General features: G+C 35.8%; 1 protein-coding gene across 1 annotated transcript in view; it reads left to right on the top strand.

The window, feature by feature from the left end:
• Positions 1-624: 624 nt before the first annotated feature.
• The window catches only part of Abcb7 (ATP binding cassette subfamily B member 7), a 110,719-nt gene continuing 89,344 nt past the window's right edge, over positions 625-21,999 (top strand). The window contains exon 1 of the mRNA XM_047536592.1: positions 625-792. Within this exon, the coding sequence (XP_047392548.1) occupies positions 625-792 (168 nt within the window). The remainder of the gene's footprint in view (positions 793-21,999) is intronic.

Here is a 21,999-nt window from a genome sequence, read left to right as displayed (position 1 = left end):
CAAAGGAAAGTGCTAGAAAGAGAGGTAAATTAGCAAAGGCATGTTTGGGTGTAACCATCCCAAGAGCAACAGACCAAAGGAAAACTGCCTCCAGGTTAACACAGAAGGGAACAATCAACAAAGTAAAAGCATTTACAAGAGAGGCAGTGAATCTCACAGATGAAGCTTCCTCCCAGGGGAAATTAATGTCTTTAGTTCAATCTACCCTAAAGCATTAGTGCACTGGGAAAGTGCAAAAAAGAATATGCATAGAGGAAGTGGAGAGAATCGAGTGTGGCATTGAGTTGGAGGCAGTTAAGAGTGGAATGGACTAGATAGGTTTGCTGGATTTACCAAAGGTAATATTTGGGCCACATTTATCTATACCAAGAAGTGATTTATTACTTTCTAAAATTCAAAATTAACTGAGCATCCTATGTTTTATCTAGCAAACGTAAGAAAAGAAAAACAAAGTTCAGCGCAGGAGCAAAAAGAGGCTAAATCGAAGCTTCCGAATCATCACAGAGAAGCTATTTCCGGTGTCGGGCCAAAACGAGGGGGAGGGGGGAGAAGATTAAGATAGCCGCGCTCAGTCCGCCAGTGTCCCATAATCCTCTTCTCCCGGTTCCTCTTTCCTCGCTCAAGATGGCGCTGCTCGCGATACATTCTTGGCGTTGGGCAGCCGCGGCGGCTGCTTTCGAAAAGCGCCGGTATTCGGCGATTCTGATCCGGTCTCTAGGCTCAGTTCGCCGCTCAGATCCGCGGTGGCTGTCACATCAGCGCGGCGCCTCAGGAAACGCTCGACTCTATCAGGTGAGATGCCGTTCACATGGAATAGTAAGGTGAAGGACAAGGGGACCTAATAGGGAAAAGGTTGCTCTCATGACCTCAGGTCAGAAAGAATACCTAGAAGAAAGATTGTCAGGGCTAACTTGAAGCAGCAGTAAGTGAAGGGAATTAAGCTGAGAAATTTGAAAAAGGGGTGAAAAAAACCCTTTGGGGACAGTAAAGAGGGACCAAGCTGGAGGTTCCGGGCTGAGGGCACCTGGAGTGCTGGAGTGTCTCTCACAGAATTCGCAGTGGGTTTTTTTTTTTTTTTTTTTTTTTTTTGATGGTAAGAGATGGAATAGGCATCATTCCCAGCCTGCTTGCATTTCTAAATGAGTAGAAGATTGTACTTTTTTCCCTGAAGTTAGTAATGGAATTTGGTGCAAAATTGCCAATAGTTTGAATTTTACTTAGTCGGAAGTAGCATTTTGGAGGGCACTGTAAGATGACAGCAAGCCACCTATAAACAAGTGGCAAATTGAATTGGCACCAGTTAATTCCCTTGCTTACAGGCGTGCTCCCTGATAGGTGAAAGTTATAATTATCTTTCCAAAACGTAGACCGCCCTAAATTCATATATAAACACGATTGTCCTTTGAATATTCAGAAGTGTTTTGGAGTCCATAAGACTGCTTTTCCTTAATTTGTGAGGTAAAAAGTGCTTATAGGGCTTTTTAACACTTGTATGCATTATTATCTCTGAAGAACAGTTTTTAAAAATGTTATCTGTACTTCAGTATGTCTTTTTATTTCCCATTTATTGACAAAAAGTTTTAATTTTCACCACTTGTTCATCAATATCACTTTAAAGTGTTGTCATCTTTGAGAAACATCTTAAATTTTGATTGTCAATGAATATTTGATGTTCCCAACTTCTAAAATTAAAAATAATTTTTAGTTGTCACATAATTGTATATACTTATAGGGAATAGTGTAAAATTGCAAAACATGTATATAATAATGTACATGTACATAATAATGATCATGATAATTGGTATATCCATCATCCCAAACATTTTCCATTAGTATATTGCATAATATTTCAGATCTGAAAGAGCTTTAGTGTAGTGTTATGAAATCATGTCAGTGGGTTAGATCAGCACTTTTTGATGATATTCAGTAGAAAAGAAACTAGTGTTTTTTCCACATCTGTGCTCTGTAGTAAGGTAACCACCAGCTTGATATGGCTATCAAAATTAAAGTTAAATTAAAAATTTAATTCCTCAGTTGCATTAGCCAAATTTCAAAGACTCAGTGCCACATGTGACAAGTGGCTGTTCTATCAAATGGCACAGGTAATGACCATTTCTTCCATCATCACAGAATGTTCTTTTTTTAAAAAATTGTTTTTTGGTTTTTTTAATTGGTTCTTTAAGATATATATGGCTAGAATCCATTACGGTGTAATCGTACAAGCATGGAATATCTCTTATTCTAATTAGGACCCCATTCTTATGGGTGTATGTGATGGTGGGATTCACTTAGGTATTTTTAAATATGTACATAGGAAATTTAAATTAGATTCATTCTACTGTCTTTCCTGTTCCTATTCCCCCTCCCTTCCCTTCATTCCCCTTCGTCTAATCTACTGAACTTCTCTCCCTGTCCCTTATTGTGGTTTAGCTTCTACATATCAGTGACATATTTGTAACTGGCTTGTTTACTTAGCATGATTGTCTCCAGATCCATCCATTTACTGGCAAATATTATAAAGTCATTCTTTATGACTGAGTAATACTCCATTGTGTGTATATACCAGAATTTCTTTATCCATTCACCTGTTGAAGGGCACCTAGGTTGACTCCATAGCTTAGCTATTGTGAAATTGTGCTACTGTAAACATTGATGTGGCTGCATCACTGTAGTATGCTGATTTTAAATCCTTTGGAAATATACCAAGGAGTGGGATAACCAGGTCAAAGGGTGGTTCCATTCCTAGTTTTTTGAGGAATCTCCATACTGCTTTCCAGAATGGTTGCACCAATTTGCGGTCCCACCAACAATGTATGTGCATACCCTTTTCCCCACATCCTTGCCAACATTTATTTTTTTTCTTGTATTCTTGATAATTGTCATTCTGATGGGAGTGAGATGAAATCTCAGTATAGTTTTAATTTGTGTTTCTGTAATTGCTGGAGATGTCAAACATGTTTTCATATATTTGTTGACCATTTTTCTTCTGAGAAGTGTCTGTTCAGTTCCTTTGCCCATTTATTGATTTTTTTTTTGGTGTTTTTTGAGTTCTTTGTATATCCTGGATATTAATGGTCTGAGATGCAGGTGGCAAAGATTTTCTCCCATTCTGTAGGCTCTCTCTTCAGGCTCTTGATGGTTTGCTTTGCTGTGAAGAAGCTTTTTAGTTTGATGCCATCCCATTTATTGATTTTTAATTTTACTTCTTGCACTTTAGGAATCTTGTTAAGGAAGTCAGTTCCTGAGCCAATATGTTGAAGTATTGGTCCTGTATTTTCTTCTAGTATGTGCAGGGTTTCTAGTCTAATTCCCAGGTCTTTGATCCACTTAGAGTTGATTTTTGCATCACAGAAAGTTCTGTCAGACAGTGCTGCTTTAGAGTGTTATATCCAGCCCTTCTAATTTTGCAAACAAGGAAACCAAGTCCCAATATGGATAAATGACAGCCTTCAAGGCCTTTCATTTATTGCCTTCTGTGTGTCAGGCACTTATTTAAGGGTAAATAGGACTTGGCAGTCACTAAGGACACAATAAAAGTTTGTTGACTAGTAAAGATACTTTTTTTTTAAGATACTTATTTAATAATTACCGGAGCACTTTTATTAGAGGGAAATATCTTAAACATAAAAAATTCATAAATTGGGAATATTCATATAAGATTTAAATTGTATAATTTATTATACAGCTGCCACTCTTCTACATCATTTAATATAAAAATGTTTGTGAATTTTGAACGATAGAATTTTGGGTTTATTTCATTTGTATGTAAATGGTAGAAACTGAGGTATCATGTAGTTTCTCCTCAGCATATTTTAGCTGCATTTAAAGTGTTCTTGACTGTGTTGATCCCAACACTGGTTGTACACTTTCTTCAATTATTTTTTGTAACATCTTTATTGAGGTATATTTCATATACCATATAATTCACTCATTTAAATGTGCAATTCAATGCATTTTAGTATATTCAGTGTTACATATCACCATTGCCACAATTTTTGCATTTTTATTACCTCAGAAAGAAACCTAATACCCTTTGGCTGTGACCTTTTGATAATCCCTCCTTCTATCCCCACCCCTAAGCAACAACTAATCTATGTTCATTTTATGTATTCTGGATATTTCATATGAATGGAATTATATAATTTGTCTTTTTTGATTGACTTCTTTTACTTAGCATATGTTTTCTATGTTTATTCATATTATGGCCTGTATAACTACTTCATTCCTTCTCATGGACAAATAATGGTTCATGGTATAGATATACAAGATTTTCTTTATGCATTTGTCAATTGAGAGACATCTGGGTTGTTTTCACCTTTTGGCTATTATGAATAATGCTGCCATAAACATAAATGTATTAGTTTTTGTGTGAACAAAAGTTTTTATTTCTTTGGGGTATTTACATTCCATACTTCCATAGAAGAAGAATTGCCAAATAATTTAGTAATTCTGTTGAATTGTCAAAGGGACTGCCAGTCTGGTTTTTCAAAGTGGTTGCACACTTTATATTACCACAAGATGCGTATGAAAGTTCTAATTTTTCCATTTTCTCACTAAAACTTGTTATCTGATTTTGCTTATAGCTATTCTAGTGCACGTGAGGTGGTATCACATCTTGGTTTTGATTTGTATTTCCTTTATGACTAAAGATATTGAGTATCTTTCCATTTGCTTATTGACCATTTACCGACCTTCTTGGAAAAATGCTTATTCATATCCTTTGCATGTTTTAAATTAGGTTATTGTTTTTGCTTTACTGTTGTTTGTTTAGTGGTGGGGATTGAACTTGGCATGGTCCATGCTAAGCACATGCTTGGTGACTGATACACCCACAGCTCAAGGTTGTTTTTTCTTTAATTTTTGAATTGTAAAGGTTTTTTTTATATTGGGATTTAACTCAGGGGCCCTTAATCACTGAACCACAACCCCAGCCCTTTTTTTATTTTGAAATAGGGTCTTGCTAAGTTGCTGAGACTGGTTTTGAATTTGTGATCCTCTGACCTCAGCCTCCCAAATTGCTGGGATTACAGGCATATGCCGCCATGCCTGGCTCATTTGATCTTTCAGTGGTGTCCAGGAGATCTTGTATGTTCTCTTTATCATTAATTTTTTAAATGTACTGTTGTGGCAGGGTTGTTTTCAAGCTCTGATACATCTATTATGTTGTTGAGGCTTTCAACTGAGTCCTTTTTTCTCATCTATCTTATTGAGCTTTTCATTTCCACAATTTCTATTTGGTTCATTTTCAAAACCTCTAATGTTGTTAAAATGGTCATCTGTATTCCTCATTGTCTTTCTTTATTCATTCAGCTGTTTATTAGTATTCGCTTGGATTTCATTGAGCATTTTAAAGATTATTCTTTTGAATTTCTTGGCATATCATCCCCTTTGATATCTTTGGCTCATATTATTAGAGTTATGAACTTTCAAGGTGTCATATAGCCCATTTTTCATATTTATTGTATGTCTATGTTGAGATTTGCACATCTGTTGGCATGGGTATCTTTCACTTATACGTGAGGGTCTTAGTAAGCAGCCTTCTCTTGATGATGTGTTCTGGAATATCCATTTGTTGTATAGTGTTGAGTTGAATTTCAATGGGACTACATACTGTAGTTTCCTTGTGGCTTCTTTGGCTATGATTAGTGAGTTTTGACATAATGTGTACTGTTTCAGAGCCATAGTGACCCTGTTTTTCTGTAGGTCTTGCAGGAGTGGGGCCCGTGTGATAGTTCAGGCAGATGTGGTATAAACAGCAGAGTACGTGGGGTGCACCTTCTGTGGTTACTTCTACAATGGGAATAGAAGTTCTTACAAGGTTTGGGAGGTTTCCTCAGACTGTTTATATTAGCTATGTTACTTGAAAGCAGTTTTGCTTTTTGGCTGTTCCCATTGTGGTGAGGGGTCTGAAACTTTTCTCCTCTTGTTTAGACACTGGTAATATTGCAGTTGTTTCATGGGGAGAGGCAGGGACCCCCTTCTGTGTTACTCACCTCTAGTTTGTCAGCAGTGTGCTGTCTGATAAGGTGTGGGAGTGACCGATGTTGAGATGCCTCATAGGTTTGGTGCCCACAACAGTTGTGTTATTTTCCTCTGCTGTTACTGTGTGGATGAATGTTGAGAAGTAGGATTTCAGATCCCTCCGTGCCTTACTTTCATCTCCCCTATTCTTTTTGAAGTATCCTCTGGGTTTTGAGTGAACCTAGGCCATGGCCTTAGCAAAGTGTAATTAATTACTCTCAGCTGGACTGGGCATTGTAACTCAGCAGGAGCACACCCACCCAACGTGCTGGACATACTGGGCTCAATCCCCGGCACCACAAGGAAAGAAGAGAGAAAAAGAAATGAAACAGATAAAGAAATAAGGTAAAAATCAAATAAAAACAATAGCAACACAATCAACAACCCAAAATAAAGAGTGAAAATAATATTGAATAAAATAAAAAGCTAAAAAAATTAAAATTAAAGGAAAAATGTAGCAGGAGATAAGTGAAAAAATGAGAAACTGAAAAAAGAAAGAAAAAGAACAGAAGAAGAAAATTAAATATCACCAAAAAGAAAAGTGAGAGAAACAAAATACCAACAACAGAAAAAATATATTAATAAAAATTTCCTCTTTGCTGAGGTGATTTGATGAGCAGGCAAGAGTGAAAACTCAGCCTTTACTGATCAGAGCTTCACTTCATTCTTACACTGCACAGAGCAAAGACTGGGAGTTCATCTTCCCCTTTCGTTTGTGGTGGAAGTCTGGTGACTTATGGAATTGATTTGTGGCTAAAGTCAATTGGAATACCTCTCAGCTTCTTTGCATGGCAGAAAGCGGAGCCTACAAAACAAAATCTCTTCAGAGCAGTTGGGTTATACACTCCAAGAGTGGGATAGATGTTGATACTGGAGTATTTCAGAAAGCTAGTACAGAATGCAGATCTCCTAAAGCTTCTGAACAAAGCTGTACACTTAAAGATGGGGCTAAAACTGGTTCTGCAGTGTGCCCTGTCCTATCCTGAGGGCAGAGGGATGATATGTATTCTCAAAGATCTGTGTCAGGAGGGATATTAGCGGGTTCTGCATGATTCCAATGCCCATGATTTTGATTTTCCTAGTTCTGTTTCCTGTGCACTGTCGTAGATAACTGCTCACTCCCCCAGACTCTGATAGATGGCCTGGCAAATCACTGATTCCATAGGAATGTGCCTCTCTGTTGCCTCACATGATGATTCCCAAAGCAGCAAATTCAGACAATAGGGCATTTCTCAGGATGACTCCCAATTAAAGTACTGTGAATGTATGCTGGGAAGTGCAGAGAACTTCTCCAGAGCTAGTTCACCAATCTTAAGACTGTTGTTTGTTAGCCTGTATTTCTGCAGTGTTTCAGTCCTATGCCAGTGGTGTTCATTAGAACTTTCCTGTTTCTCCTCTACACTGCACATCTCCTCTCTCTGCCATGCTTTCATGTAATCAGTACTTGGGCATTCTGTATCACTTTCTGTTCCTCTACCCAGTGTCTCTGGATTTCTGCAACTCTTTCCACTGTTAAACTCCAGTGTTCTCCTATGGTCACCTAGCTCAATGAGCAATACACTCCACTTGTTTTAATTCTATTTCATAGAAATGCAGGTGAATGCTGGATGCTTTATTCTGCCATCTTGGGAAGTCTCACATTCATTTTTGAATAATATCTTTGTTGGATATAGTATTCTTGCTTGACAGTTTTTTCTTTGAGCATTTTTGAATATGTTAACCCACTGCCTTCTGGCCTCTATATTTCTTTAAGAAATCTGCTATTAATCTTCAGGTTCCTTTGTTAGTAAGGAGTCTTTTTTTTTCTTCTTTCAAGAGTTTCTCTGTGTCTTTGATTTCAGTATTTTTACAATTATGTGTCTGTGGATCTCTTTGTATCTTTTCTATTTAAAGTTTGTTAAGCTTCCTGTATGTCTAAGTGTTTATTCTTGTTAATAAACTTTGGAGGTTTTCAACCATTTTTTCATCAAATAGTTTTTCTTCTACTTTTTTTCTTCCTGGTACCCTTGTCATGCATATGTTGGTGTGCTTAATAATGTCCTATATTTCTCTGAGGCTCTGCTCATTTTTCTTCACTCTTTTTTCTCTGTTATGCAAATTGAATCTCTATTGATCTATCTTTACTTACACTCATTCTTTTCCCAGTTCAAATCTACTGTTGAACCCATCTATTGAATTCTTCAGTTACTATACTTTTCAACTCCCATATTTATGCTTTTTAAAAATAATTACTATCTGTTCATTGATGCCATCTAATGCCACATTGTTACTGCACCTTCCTTTGCTTCTTTAACATGGTTTCCTTTCATCTTGGAGCATATTTATGATGATTTTGAAAACTTTTAAATATAACATCTGTTCAAATCGTAGACAGATTGTTTTGTCTGCTTTTCCCCCAGGTCATACTGTACTATTCTTAGCATATTTCACAGCTATTTTTTGAAGCTGGACATTTTAGATAATATAGCAATTCTGGGTACTGGTCTCCTCCCTGCTAGGACTTATTTTGCTTTTTTGTTGTTGTTTAGAGATTAGGTGGATTATTTAGTGCTACCTCTGCCTTGTCACTCCCCACCCTCCTCTGACCTTGCTTCTCAGGGGCAAAGCCTTGGGAATGTCTATGATCACCCTGGGATGATAGTGGTTTGGGCAGCACTCTCTTTGTTTCTTTCCCAGTTATGCTCCATTAATTGCTGGCAGATAATACTGTTATTTTCAACATGCCCTTGGGCATGAATTGTTACTCAAACTAATCAAAACCAGTTTCCTTTAAGGGATGGTTATTGAGGTCAGTGTTTGAAATTTTTTTCTGATTCCAGGCTACTGCCTCCCAGTTGTCTTCCTCATTGGTTTTCTGGTGGACAAACCATCTTACCTATAGTTTAATCTCTATGTCCAATGATTCTGTCAGTCTTCTTTCATTTGCTTTTCACCACAACCTCCACTTTTAAGATAAACTTAAGGCTTGAACTTTTTCACACTGAATTGCAAATGAAGTCAACTCTTCTGGGAAGAGATTAGGAGCTACTTGCTTTAGGGCCACCTTCTCCCACCAGACAGAATCTCCCAGCCACAGATCTGGAGCTGGGGTTGGAGACAATGGTGCATTTCTGAGTTATACCCTCACTTGGGGTGAAAGTGGGAGCAGTGGCTTGCCTCTCCTTGTGTAGAACCAAGGTGTTACAATCCAGGTCCAGGGTAAATGGGGCCTTATTATTCTCAAAAGCATCACATCAAGGCAGAGCCTATGTTGTTCCAGTGGGGGTGTGTAGAAGAAGGGTGCTGGCAGATAATAATAACAGTATTATCTGCCAGCAATTAATGGAGCATAACTGGGAAAGAGAAAAAGAGTGCTGCCCAAACCACTATCATCCCAGGGTGATCATAGACATTCCCAAGTGTCCTGTAAGGGACAGTAGCCCAGAACTTAGGTTCAGCAGCAGGTCCCTGAGGGCAGAATGAGAAATTCTGTGGTTCTGCTTTTCCTAGAAGATAGCCTTTGGACTAGGAACTTGAAGGGAGGGGTCACGTGCCTTTCTCCATTGGAGTTTTCATATCATTGAACTGGGACGGGGAGACAGGGAGTGTGTTCTGGTTCATTATTATCACAGGCTCTTGCTGTTCTTACTGAGCTTTCATATATTTTCTTCAATAAATGTTATTTCATTTGCTCTGTGCCCTCAGGACCATTTCTAGGGACTTCAAATGGTTGTTCTTTTATAATTTTTACCAGTTTTTCTAGAGAGTAGGTTCAAGAGCTCCTTATGTTTTCATGCCAGATGCAGAGTTCTTCATTTGTTTTTCACTATCTCATACCCTTAGACATGCAGCAAAACAATCTATTTTTTCTCTTTGGTTTGTCTGAGATAATTCCAGTGAGGTTTGACACACCTTTTATCTTAGCATGCTTACTTTATGTATACCTTTAGTAGTTGTTTTGGATAGATATCGTTTTATTGTTGCTTGTTGGCTATGGCTGCAGGGACAATGGTTGGGAGCATTAATTTCTTGTAATAGTAAGTTCCCTCTTGCCACGCTCTCATCTCTGATTGACTCCTGATAGTTAACCAAGTAGATAAAAGTTTTAAGACTGTACTTCTAGCCTTCATATTAACTGAAGTGGGAATATATTGAAAACATTAGCAAATAATCTTCCTACTCTACTTTTTAGAGATCCTAGTTCATGTTTAATTTTCACAACATAAGGTGCGCATCACTACAGTGATTACAGAACAGAACCAAAATATTCTGAGAATGAAAAATCGAACTTACAGGAAAAAATAAGAGTGTCTTTAAGTAGATGGTTTAGCATGGAACTCAAAAGGGTAGGAGGTGATTTGGTGACATTTAAAATAAAGGAAGGGTGATTAATTAAAAGCTGTCTTTCTAACAGTTGAGTGATACCTGATCTTACCTGGGACATTAAGTTATGATACAAGATGATGACTTAAGTTGAAGGAAGAGGGATTTAATGTGCATATAAGAAATAATTTTTTTCTTTTTGCAGTGCTTGTTATTGAACCCAGGGCCTTGAGTGTGCTATGCAAGTGCTCTACCACTGAGCTACATTCTCAGCCCCAAGAAATAATTTCTTAGACTAATCATCTTTGTCTGGGTTCTTGTAACAAAATACTGTAAATTGGGTAGTTTATAAACAGAAATTTATTTCTCACAGATCAAGTTGCCAGCAGATTCAGTGTCTGGTGAGTGCCTGCTTTTTGGTTCATAAATGGTACCTTTTAACTATGTCCTCACTGGTGGAAGAGGCAAGGCAGCTCTGTGGGGCCTTTTTTCTGAAGGCACTAATCCCATTCACAAGAACTCCAATTTTATGCCCTAATCACCTCCCAGTGGCCCCACCTCTTAACCTATCACATTGATGATTATTAACATAGGTATTTTTGGTGAATACATCCATAACATAGCATAATCCTTTTATTGAGAGACCACAAAAGACATATACATTTATATTTATTTTTAACTGATACATGAAAATATAAAAATTGGTATTGGAGTTGTGGCTCAGTAGAAGAGTGCTTGCCTTGCACGTGTGAGGCACTGGGTCCAGTCCTCAGCACCACGTAAAATGAAAATAAATAGAGTTAGGAAAAAAAAGAAAACATAAAATTATACTAATTTATGAGGTACCATGTGATATTTTAATACATGCATATATTATATAATGTTAACTTCTAAGAGGCAGAATAAATAATAATTAATGATAACTTAAATAAGTATTTTCTTAAAGATAGAACTGACTGTATTGTTCAGGATCACAGCCCACTTTAAATATGGTTAATCTTGAGAAAGAACATTGATAAACCAGTGATCATAAGAGTTGGATTTTAGTCTTGGCTCTGGTGTTAGGAGATACTGGAACAAATCAATAAACAATAATTTGCAATTATTAGAAAAACATAAGCCATTAGGAAATAACTGCTTGGTTTTTTAAATTTAATTTTATATTTCTTTTTTTGTGTGTGTGGTGCTGGGGATGGAACCTAGGACTTTGTGCTTGTAAGGCAAGCACTCTACTGACTGAGCTATCTCCCCAGCCCTATATTTCTTAAAAATAATTTTTTTTGCATTTTGAGTAATTTTGTACAAAGATGGGGTACAACTTTTCATTTCTATGGTTGTACACAAAGTAGATTCATATCATTCATGTAATTGTACATGTACATAAGGTAATGATGTCTGTCTCAGTTCACTCTCTTTCCTTCTCCCACCCTCTCCTGCCCTATTTCCCTCTACACAATCCAAAGTTCCTCCATTTTTCTCTTACACCCCCCCCCACCATTATGTATCATCATCCACTTATCAGAGAAATCATTCAGCCTTTGGTTTTTGGGGATTGACTTATTTCACTTAGCTTGATTTTAAGAAGAATAAAATACACAAAATTTATTCAGTTCTTCATGAGTGACCGTGCACTTTAAAGTGCAGTCTATTTTGATTTCAATAAAGCTTTTAATTGTTCCCCTGTGTCATTCCTACCTAATAAGCTACAGAGGAATGATACTGAATGCTCTTAAGAGGTCTGAGCCAATAATAATTCAGTCTTACTGTAAATAAAATACAGATAATTTAAAACATTTTGATTTTTAAATGTTAAAGAGGTTAAAACAACTGATGTTCAGTGTGCACAGCATGTTTTAGTGGAGTGATCATTGGGCTAGGACACTGGAACATCCAAGCTCAATTTTTATTCTTTATTAACTTCTGTTCTTTAATTACGTCATTTGTTCCTTAGGACCTCAGATTCTGTAAATGAGTAAGATTTGGCTACCAGATTTCTAAGGTGTTTTCCCCAATCTTCGGTTTTCCAACTCTAATCCATTGGGACGTGCTTTGTATACAGTGTCTCTACTTTGTAAGTCTGTTTTATTGATTAGTGATAAGTATTTCAGGAGCAATGTTGGCAAAGTAGGATTTGTATGAATTTTTAATGAAACAAATTTGTATTGTTGTGCCTCTTCTCATGGCACTTGTAGATCTAAGGATAGGAGTAGAAAAATTGAAACTGATGACAAAGTTAGTATTTGCTAGTTTTGGGGAGATGGTAGTAACATGGAGGTAGTAAATGAGGTTCTGAAATCATCTAGGAAGGCAAACAGGTTCTGTGGTCACCTGGTGAAGAATAATAGCAGTATTATAAAAGTTGTAAATAAAGGTGAAGTTTACATGGGCTGTAAATGATAAGGAATGGAAATATAAAAGTCTTAGTGTGGAGCTGGGGTTGTGGCTCAGTGGTAGAGTGCTTGCCTAGCATGTGTGGGGCACTGGGTTTGATTCTCAGCACCACATATAAATAAATGACTAAAATAAAGATCCTTCAACATCTAAAAAAATTTTAAAAAGAGTCTGAAAGCTGAAGTGGGGATTGAGAGGAGTAATTCAAAGGACTCCTCAATCAGAGATAGTTGAATAAATACCATTCTTTAACATTGATTTGAATTAGTTTTTAAGATTAGTAGGGGGAACAAAAGTTCATAATGTGTTGATAAACTTTCATTTAGAACACTAGACCCTTTGAGACTAATAAAAGCCATGGATTCTCTCCTTAGAAAAATGCATGTACACACACTTCATTTTGCATGTAGTTTCAGGGAGGATCAGATATGTGGTTTCCTCTCTGTTTGTGTCTTGATCTCTACTTAGAAGGATACTAGTTATATTGGATTAGGGCCCAGTGTAAATACCTCATTCATTAATTGCCTGATGTAAGCCTGTATATCTAAAAGCAGTCATATTATAAAATACTGAAAATTAGGATTTCAACTTACGAATTTTGGAAGTGTGGAACACAATTTATCTCATAGCTCTGTGTGTGTGTATGTGCATGTAAATGCAAAGAAAACTCAAAGGATATGCCCCAAATTGGTAATAGTGCTTACCTTTGGAAGAGGGAATGGGTTGGGAAGCTAGAAGACAAACTTTACCTTGCTATTTTAGATAACTGGGCAGAGTTTGTTACACTTGTGTTTTTTTTTTTTTTTTTTTTTTTGTGTAGTACTGGGGAGTGAACCCAGGGCCTCACTCATGTTAGGCAAGTACTCTACCACTGAGCTACATCCCAGCCTTGCTCCACCTTTTTAAACTTTTACTTTGAGACAGGGTCTCACTAAGTTGCTCAGGCTGGCCTTGAACTTATAGCCCTCTTGCCTAGGCCTCTTGAGTAACTGGTATTATAGGCGTGGGTTACCAAGCCTGGTAATATACTCGTCTTTATAATAGAAAAAAATCTCGTTTAGACTTTTGAGTTGGTGAACTGGCCTTTTTGAATAAGTTGTGTTAGTATATTCATTTATTTGAAATCTAGTGTGTTTTGTCTACTAGTAATGCATTTTAACATCTCTGTATATGACTCAGTGATTATTTTGTATAATGTGAAACGGTCTTTAACATGTTTACAAAGTTTTCCTGGAAGTACTCTGCTTTTAGATTTAACCAATTTTTTGGTTGTTATTTTATTGAAGGATTCTTTAAAAAATGAGGCCGAATGTTTTTTGTTCATTTCAGTGGTTTCTTCTGTTCTGTAATACAGGCATTCTGCATACTGTATTTGATTCTGCCTAAGAAAAAGCTACATATATATATATATATAAAATATATGTATATATGTGTGTGTGTGTGTGTGTGTGTGTATATATATATATATATATATTTACCTTTCTTTTTTTAAATCGGGCTCTTATATTTAAAAGTTATCAAAACAGTACATAGCCACTATCAAATTTTAGGAAATACAGAAAAGCAACAAAAGAAAGAAAAAAGATAGCTACATGAGTGCTTTGGTGTAACCTATATTTATAATAGCACTGGCTATTTTTACCATGTTTTGTTTACAAAATCATTTAAAATTTCAGATTTTCTGTCTCCACATATTTAGTCAGTCGTTTTTCATATGAATCAGGAAATAAAATAAAGGCTCCCTATTGGTTAGTGCTTCACTATCTAGTATAGTAGGTATTAGCTACATATAACTATTTAAATTTCTGTTTAAGTTCATTAAAATTAAAAACTTAGTAGCTTAGTCACACTAGACATAATTTAAGTGCTCAATAGCCATACATGACTAAGTGACTATTTGACCACACAACTGATAATAGAATATTTCCATCATCACAGAAGGTTCTATTGGACATGGCTAGTCTAAAAAGTACAGTGAGTTCTCCATATCCCTGGATTCTGCATCATGGATTCAATCAATTGTGGATCAAAAGAGTTCAGGAAAAAATTGTATCTATATTGAACATATGCAGACTTTTTTGTCATTGTTCCCTAAACAACACAGTTTTGTAGCTCTTTATGTAGCATTTACATTGTATTAGGTATTATAAGTAATTTGGTGGTGACTTAAAGTATATGTGAGGATGTGTGTATATTTTATGAAAATACTATGCCATCTTATGTAACAGACTCGAATGTAGTATGGGTGGTGTCTTAGAACTAATCCTCCCTGGATACTGAGGGATGGATAATATTAAATAAGAGATGACCATTTTCAAATTTGTTTCAGGATTGTGCTTCTGGCTGCAGTTTGAAGAACAGATTAAAAATAGACAGAAATTGTAGATAGGGGCCTCATAAGTCAGGAGGATATTGAAGTAATATAGGGGAGAAGTGATAAGGACCTGCACTGCCTGTCATGAGAATTGTCAGGATTTGTCAACAAACATTTTTGTACCATGGAAAAAGGACGAGGTTTAGAAGCAGAAGAATATCCGCTTCACTTAGTTACTTTATCTCAGTCTCAGTGTTTTTAGACTACAAAATGGGCATTTGAATAAGATTTACCATATCCATTTCCCACAGTTCTGGAGAGGTTCATGTGAAATGATATTATGTGAAAGTACTTTGTGAATTATGAAGTCCTTTAAAATTTTCCATTACAATTTTTGTTTACCATGATTCTTTAATAAAACACAGTCTTTGTAGATACTGCCTATATAACTCATATGAATAGGCTACCATAATTATTTCTACTTTGAATTCCTGTCAAGTAGTCCAGCTACACTCCAGCTAATTAGTGACAGAACTAAAACTGCTACAGGTCTTTTGACTTGTTTCTTCCCCTCATCTTGTTAGCTCTACTTGTCACAGTTCTCACTGATGAATTTTACTTCCTATTTAATTGACCTTTAGTGTTCCCAGATCAATTACCTTGGTAAATAGCTAGATTAAAGCTTTTTAAATAAACCTATAAATAAATAAACTATCTTTTAAGCCAATTCTTATATATTATTGACTTAGAATATTATCATACATTCAAAAGTAGTAAAATCATACTATACTCTGCTTTTAGACTTCATTACCACCAAATAGTTCTACATTTACAAAAAAAATGCCACTATCATCGTAAGCAATTTTTGGGATGCTGGGAATCGAATTAAGCCATTTTTTACTTTGATTGAGCACCTGCCGTTTGGCAGACACTGGCAGACAAGGTCATAACCTTGCCCTTTGAGAAATTAAGATTTTTAAGGAGAAAACAGATAGATAAACCAATTCAAGTAAGGTATGGGATTGCTTTCATAGATCTGTGTACATGGTTTTATGGGAGCCCAGAGGTGGAGAACCACCTTCAATCTAGAGAGGTCAGGAAAGATTTTCCAGATGAAGAATTTGTTGATGAATATTAAAGACTTGTAGGTAGATGTTGGCTTGGTGGGTGAATGGAGAAAGAGTATTTTAGGGGGTGAAATGGAAAATAACATTTCTCCTTTAGAAAATTTGTAGATTGGAGGGTGGATTGGAGGTGGACAAGATTGGAAGTATGGAGATATTTTATTTGAAAGGAATATAGAATGTTTATAGTCATATTGGAGAGAAGGGACAAGGTCTCAGTGAAGGTTATGGTGGCAATTATAGAGATGTTTAGAAGGTAAAGCTGCAAGATTTAGTGAATAGTTTGATGCAAAGCATAAAGAAGAAAAGAATTGGGAATAGCTTCCAGGTATCTAGCTTAGACAGATAATGATAGTGATGCTGTGAATTAAGATAGGGAGGAGCAGTTCATGTGGTGGGGAATTAGAAAAGATGGAGAAAATAATCTCATGTTCAGTTTGGGTGATATAGAGTTTAAGCTTCTTATGAAACAGTGAAAATGTCTCATATGTGGGCTGAGTACTCAAGAAAGAGGTCTGGGCTTAACATATAAAGTTTGAGAGTCATTATTTCAGAGATGTTTTGTTTATTTTTATTTTTAGTGGTAATGGATAACTTCTTGAGACTATATAGGATGAGAAAAAATAGAAGGCCAAGGAAGAATCTCCTGAAATCATCAATATTTGTGTGTGTGTATGTATGTGCATGCATGGGGCACATTTTACTGGGTATTGAACCCAGGGCCTTATGCTTGCTAAGCAAGTACTCTACTACTGAGCTACATTCCCAGCCCCTGAACCCATAGGTATCTAAAGGGAAGAACTGTCTAAGAAGAATCAGTAGTGACAGAGTTTAATAAGAAAAATAGAGTGGTACGCTAGAAGCTAAGGGAAGAGGGTTTTCAGAAAGTTGGGAGTCATTAATAGTGTTATACCACATAGATGGTACATAAGATGAATATGTGAAGTGTTTGAATTTGGCAATTTGTAATTCAATTAGTATTCCTGATAAAAAATTTCAGTGGTGATATGGGAATAGAAGTCATACTGTAGTGCCTTGAGCAGTAAGACATTATGCTGTGCCCATCTTAGTATATCCCATTGGGGGTATGTGATGTTGATAAAACTTATTGCTGGTGATGTTAATGCTTCTCGCTTGGTGCCTAATGGGTTTCTCCACTGAAAAGTACTGTTTCCTTTTTTATAATGAAAAAATTTTGGAAGAGATTCTTTGAGAGTGTGGAAATACCATTTTTCTCCCTTAACTTTCACCAGTTAATTTTAGTATGCATCAGTGGATCTTGTCTATAGCAATTATTACTGTGGTGTTTGCCTACTTAGAGTTTTCAATTTCTCTCATTCCTTCTGTATTTAATTGGAATTTTTCTATAGGAATAACTGTCCCTTCTCCCTCATTTAATTGTATACTTATTTATTTCAGGATGGACCCATTGATGTTAATCCAGCATGCCTATTATTTTGTTGTTCTGTTGTTCCATCTTTAGGCCATTGGGAATGCCTTAAGATTGGCTCCTGTGTCCTTTGGTCATTCCCCCTGACTTTTTTCAAGTTGACTTTCTGGCATCACATGAAACTCCAGGTTCATCTTACATTTTCTCTGACCTAGCCCTGAAATCAGTCTTTCTTCAAGGAACCTTGTACCTTTTATTGGAAAATGGTATTTAGAAACCAATATCTGGTTGCTGTATGACTATATATTTTTAAACATATCAGTTCTTAAGTTCTAGGGACAGTCATTATCTAGGGACAGTCATTATTTCCTGGCCTTGCTACTAAAATTGTGTATGCTTTACAATTAGTGATGTTAACCATTAATTTCATATGAGACTGTTAAATCTAGTTTTTGTGGGAAAATTGATTATTTTATTTGATAAACTCTATCTTCAGAAACGTGTGTCAGATTTCATTTGATACTTCCACCCTTGATGTAATTCTGTCATAGCTTACTTTTTTAAAGCACTGAGGTGAAATTTACACAATATAAAGTTAACCATTTTCAAGTGAACAATTCATTGGCATTTAGTAAATTCCCAATTGTACAACCAGCACCTCTGTGTAGTTCCAAAATATTTCCATCACTTCAAAGTGAAATTCCTTACCTTTTGAGCAGTTTATCTATATTCCTTCCTCCCTCTAGCCCCTGGCAACCCATCCCTGTAAATTTTTCTGTCCCAGGTATTCCATGTAAATGGAATCACACAATACATAGCCTTCTGTGTTCTCACTTCTTTCACTTAGCATAATGTTTCAGAGGTCCATCTGTTTTGTGGCATGTATCACTACTTGATTTTTGTGACTGAATAACATTTCTCTGTATGTGCACTTATATACCACAGTATTTTAATCCATTCTTCTGGAGAGGACATTTGAACTACTTCAAGCCTTTTGGCTATTGTAAATAGTGCTGTCATTAACAAGTATGTTCATGTAGTTTGTATTTTGAGTACTCATTTTCCATCTTTTGGTTATATACCTCAGACTGGGATTGTAGGGTCATAAGATAATTCTATATTTAACTTACTGAGGAACTGCCAAACTATTTTCCATAGCAGTGAACCATTTTGTTTCCTTTAAAGCAATGTATAAACGTTCTGTTTTCTCTACATCTCTGACATGTTAACACTTCTTATTTTCTGTTATTTTTGTGTGTGTGAGCATGTTTGTTTCTATATTTTAGTATCACCATCCTAATAGATAAGTAGTATCTTTCTGTGATTTTGATTTGTGTTTTCCTAATGACTAATGATGTTGAGAATCTTCTTATGTGTTTCTTGCTCTACCAAAGCTAATGTAATGAGGATCCTCCCTGTTTGAGGCCAGCTTCATTCTTTTGCATTTGGATATCTAGTGTCTCCACACCATTTATTGAAGAAACTGTTCTTTCTCCTTGGAGTTGTCCTGGCATGCTTGTGAAAAGTTCAACTTTTCACCTAGGGATCGCACTTTAAGGTTTCTCTTTGGCATATCCATATTGCCAGCATTACTACCGTTGTGCTTTGGGGTCATTATTAAGTAAAATAAGGATTATTTACACACAAGCACTACAATACCCCAGTAGTCAATCTGATAACCCAGATTGCTACTAACTGACTAACAGGCAGGTAGCATATACAGTGTAGATATTTGCAATTTATATATCTGATGGAATTAATATCCTCACTTTGGAAGACTCATACTTTCTGATTTCAAAGCCTACTGCAGAGCTACAGTAATTGAAAGTGTGGTATTGACTTAAGGATAGACCAATGGCATGGAATTAAAAGCTCAGAATTAAACCATGTGGTTAAGCTAATTGATACCCGCCATTGGGTGAATTGTCTTTTCACTCTGTTGTTTCTTTTGAAATGCAGAAGCTTTTAAGTTTGCTGTCCTATTTGTTTGTTTTTACTTTTGTTGCCTCTATTTTTTGTTGTCATATCCAAGAATTCATTGCCAAATCCTATGTCATGAGGTCTTCCTCCTGTTTTCTTCTAGAAGTTTTTAGTACAAGGTTTTACATTTAATTTTAATCTGTGTTGAAGTCAGTATTTGCACCTGGTGTATGATAAAGAGTTCCATTTCATTCTTTGGCATGTAGATATCCATTTTTCCCAGCACTATTTGTTGAAGAGACTGTTCTTTCCCCATTTTGTGTTGTTGGCATCCTCATCAAACATCATTTCTCTATATGCATGAGGGTTTATTTCTGGACTCTGTGTTCTGTTTCATTGGCCTATATGTGTTTATGCCAGTACCACACTGTTTTGATTTCTGTAACTTTGTAATATGTTTTGAAGTCAAGAAGTTGTGAGGCTTCCAAATTTGTTCTTCTTAAGATTGTTTTGACTTATTCAAGATTCCTTGAGATTCCATACAAAATTTAGATTGTTTTTCTTAATTTCTGCAAAAGATGCCATTAGGATTTCAATAGAGATTGCACTGACTCTGTAGATCACTATGTGTTGAATGGACATTTTAACAATGTAAAGTCTTCCACTCTATGAACATTGGACTCCTTTCCATTTGTTTATGTCCTCTTTAGTTTCTTTCAGCAATGTTTTGTAGTTTTCAGTGTATAAGTCTTTCTCCTCCTTGGTTAAATTTATTCCTAAGCATTTTATTTTAATTTTTGATGCCACTGTAAATGAGATTTTCTGAATTTTCTTTTTGTAATGTTCATTGTTATTGTATAGAAATAAAATTGATTTTTAAATTTGTTTTAATTAGTTGTACATGACAGTAGAATGCATTTATACATTTTGATAGATCATACATAAATGGGGGGTAATTTCTCATTTTTCTGATTGCACATAATGCGCATACATAATTTTTGCTTTGCACCATTACTGAATTTGTTAGTTCTGACAGGTTTTTTGCAGGGAGGGCAGTATTGGGATTGAACCCAGGGTGCTTTACCACTGAGCTATATCCCTAGCCCATTTTAGTTTTATTTTGAGATAGATTCTCACTAACTTGCTAAGACTGGCCTTGAACTTGTGATCCATTTGCCCCAGCCTCCTGAGTAGTTGGGATTACATATATGTGCTACCACACCCTGCCTCTAACAGTTTTTTGAGGAATGTTTAGGGCTTTCCGCATATATGATCATGTCATCTGATCATTCTTCCTGTCCACTTTGGAGGCCTTTTATTTTGTTTTCTTGTCTAATTACTCTGGATAGGACAGCCAGTACTGTATTGAATAGAAGTGGTAAGAATGGGCATCTTTACCTTGTTCCTAATCTTGGAGTAAAAGCTTTCAGACTTTTGCTGTTTTATATGTTGTATGTGGGATTTTTATAGAAGCATTTGTTTCGTGTTGAGTTAGTTTTCTCCTATTATTTTAAGCATTTTGTCATGAAATGGTGTTGACTTTTGTAAGTACTTTTCTGCATTGATAGTGTGGTTTTCATCCTTTTATTAATGTGGTATCTTAAACTGATTGATTTTCATCTGTTGAACTATCCTTGTTTTCCAGGAATAAATCCAAGGATTGTGACCAACCTTCCTCATTTTATTTACTCATTAATGAACCTACTTAGTTTATTTATGATATTTAATCTCATCTGTATCTGAACCATCATCATATCATTATTTTTAAAACCTTCACTTTAATGTTCATACTTTTAAAAATTTAGTTTGATACTTAGGATAGAAAAACTTTGAATAGCAAGTAATTATAATTTTTATAGGTAATATGGTTTTCAGGTTATTAGTCATAAGACATATTATTCTAATATGTTTAAATTCCTTACAAGCCATACAACTTTGTTCTTTTTCTCCAGAAAATTTTGTCCTATCCAAGATCCCTTGGAATTCCATAGGATATTTAGGATGTTTTTCTTAGTCTCAGCAAAAAACGCCGTTAGGATTTTGATAGGGATTGCATTGTATCTGTAGATCACTATGGGTTAAATGGTCATTTTAACACTGTAAAGTCTTCCAGTCCCAAATGTGTGTACAATTTTGTAATGTAGTTGTCTTTTGATAAGTTTACTTTCATTTTTGATTTACTGAAGTTTGAAATTCAGAAGGACTTCATGTAAGAATTTTATATAAAAATAGAATTTTAGTGAATAAAACAGATTTCAGTATAGTCATATTGAGAAGTCAAATATTGTATTCCATCCAAGTTTCATTTAAGTAAACTTGGTTTACTTTTGGATGGCATTTCAAATGGCTTGTTAACTAATGTTTTAGTTGCCAGCAAAAGCAGTTGCTTTTCTTAAGTACAATAAGCAATAATTACACAAGAATCATAAATTTATCAGATTTGGCATTAGAAAAGACTTTAGGGGTAATCTATTCCATTTTACTGATCTTACAATTGAGTAAATGAAGAATCCCATGGCTTGTAGCATAGTGAAGTA

Source organism: Sciurus carolinensis, chromosome X (assembly GCF_902686445.1).
Source record: "Sciurus carolinensis chromosome X, mSciCar1.2, whole genome shotgun sequence".
Classification (NCBI taxonomy): domain Eukaryota; kingdom Metazoa; phylum Chordata; class Mammalia; order Rodentia; family Sciuridae; genus Sciurus; species Sciurus carolinensis.
Note: the sequence above shows the minus strand (reverse complement) of the source record. Positions and strands in the feature narration are given on the sequence as shown.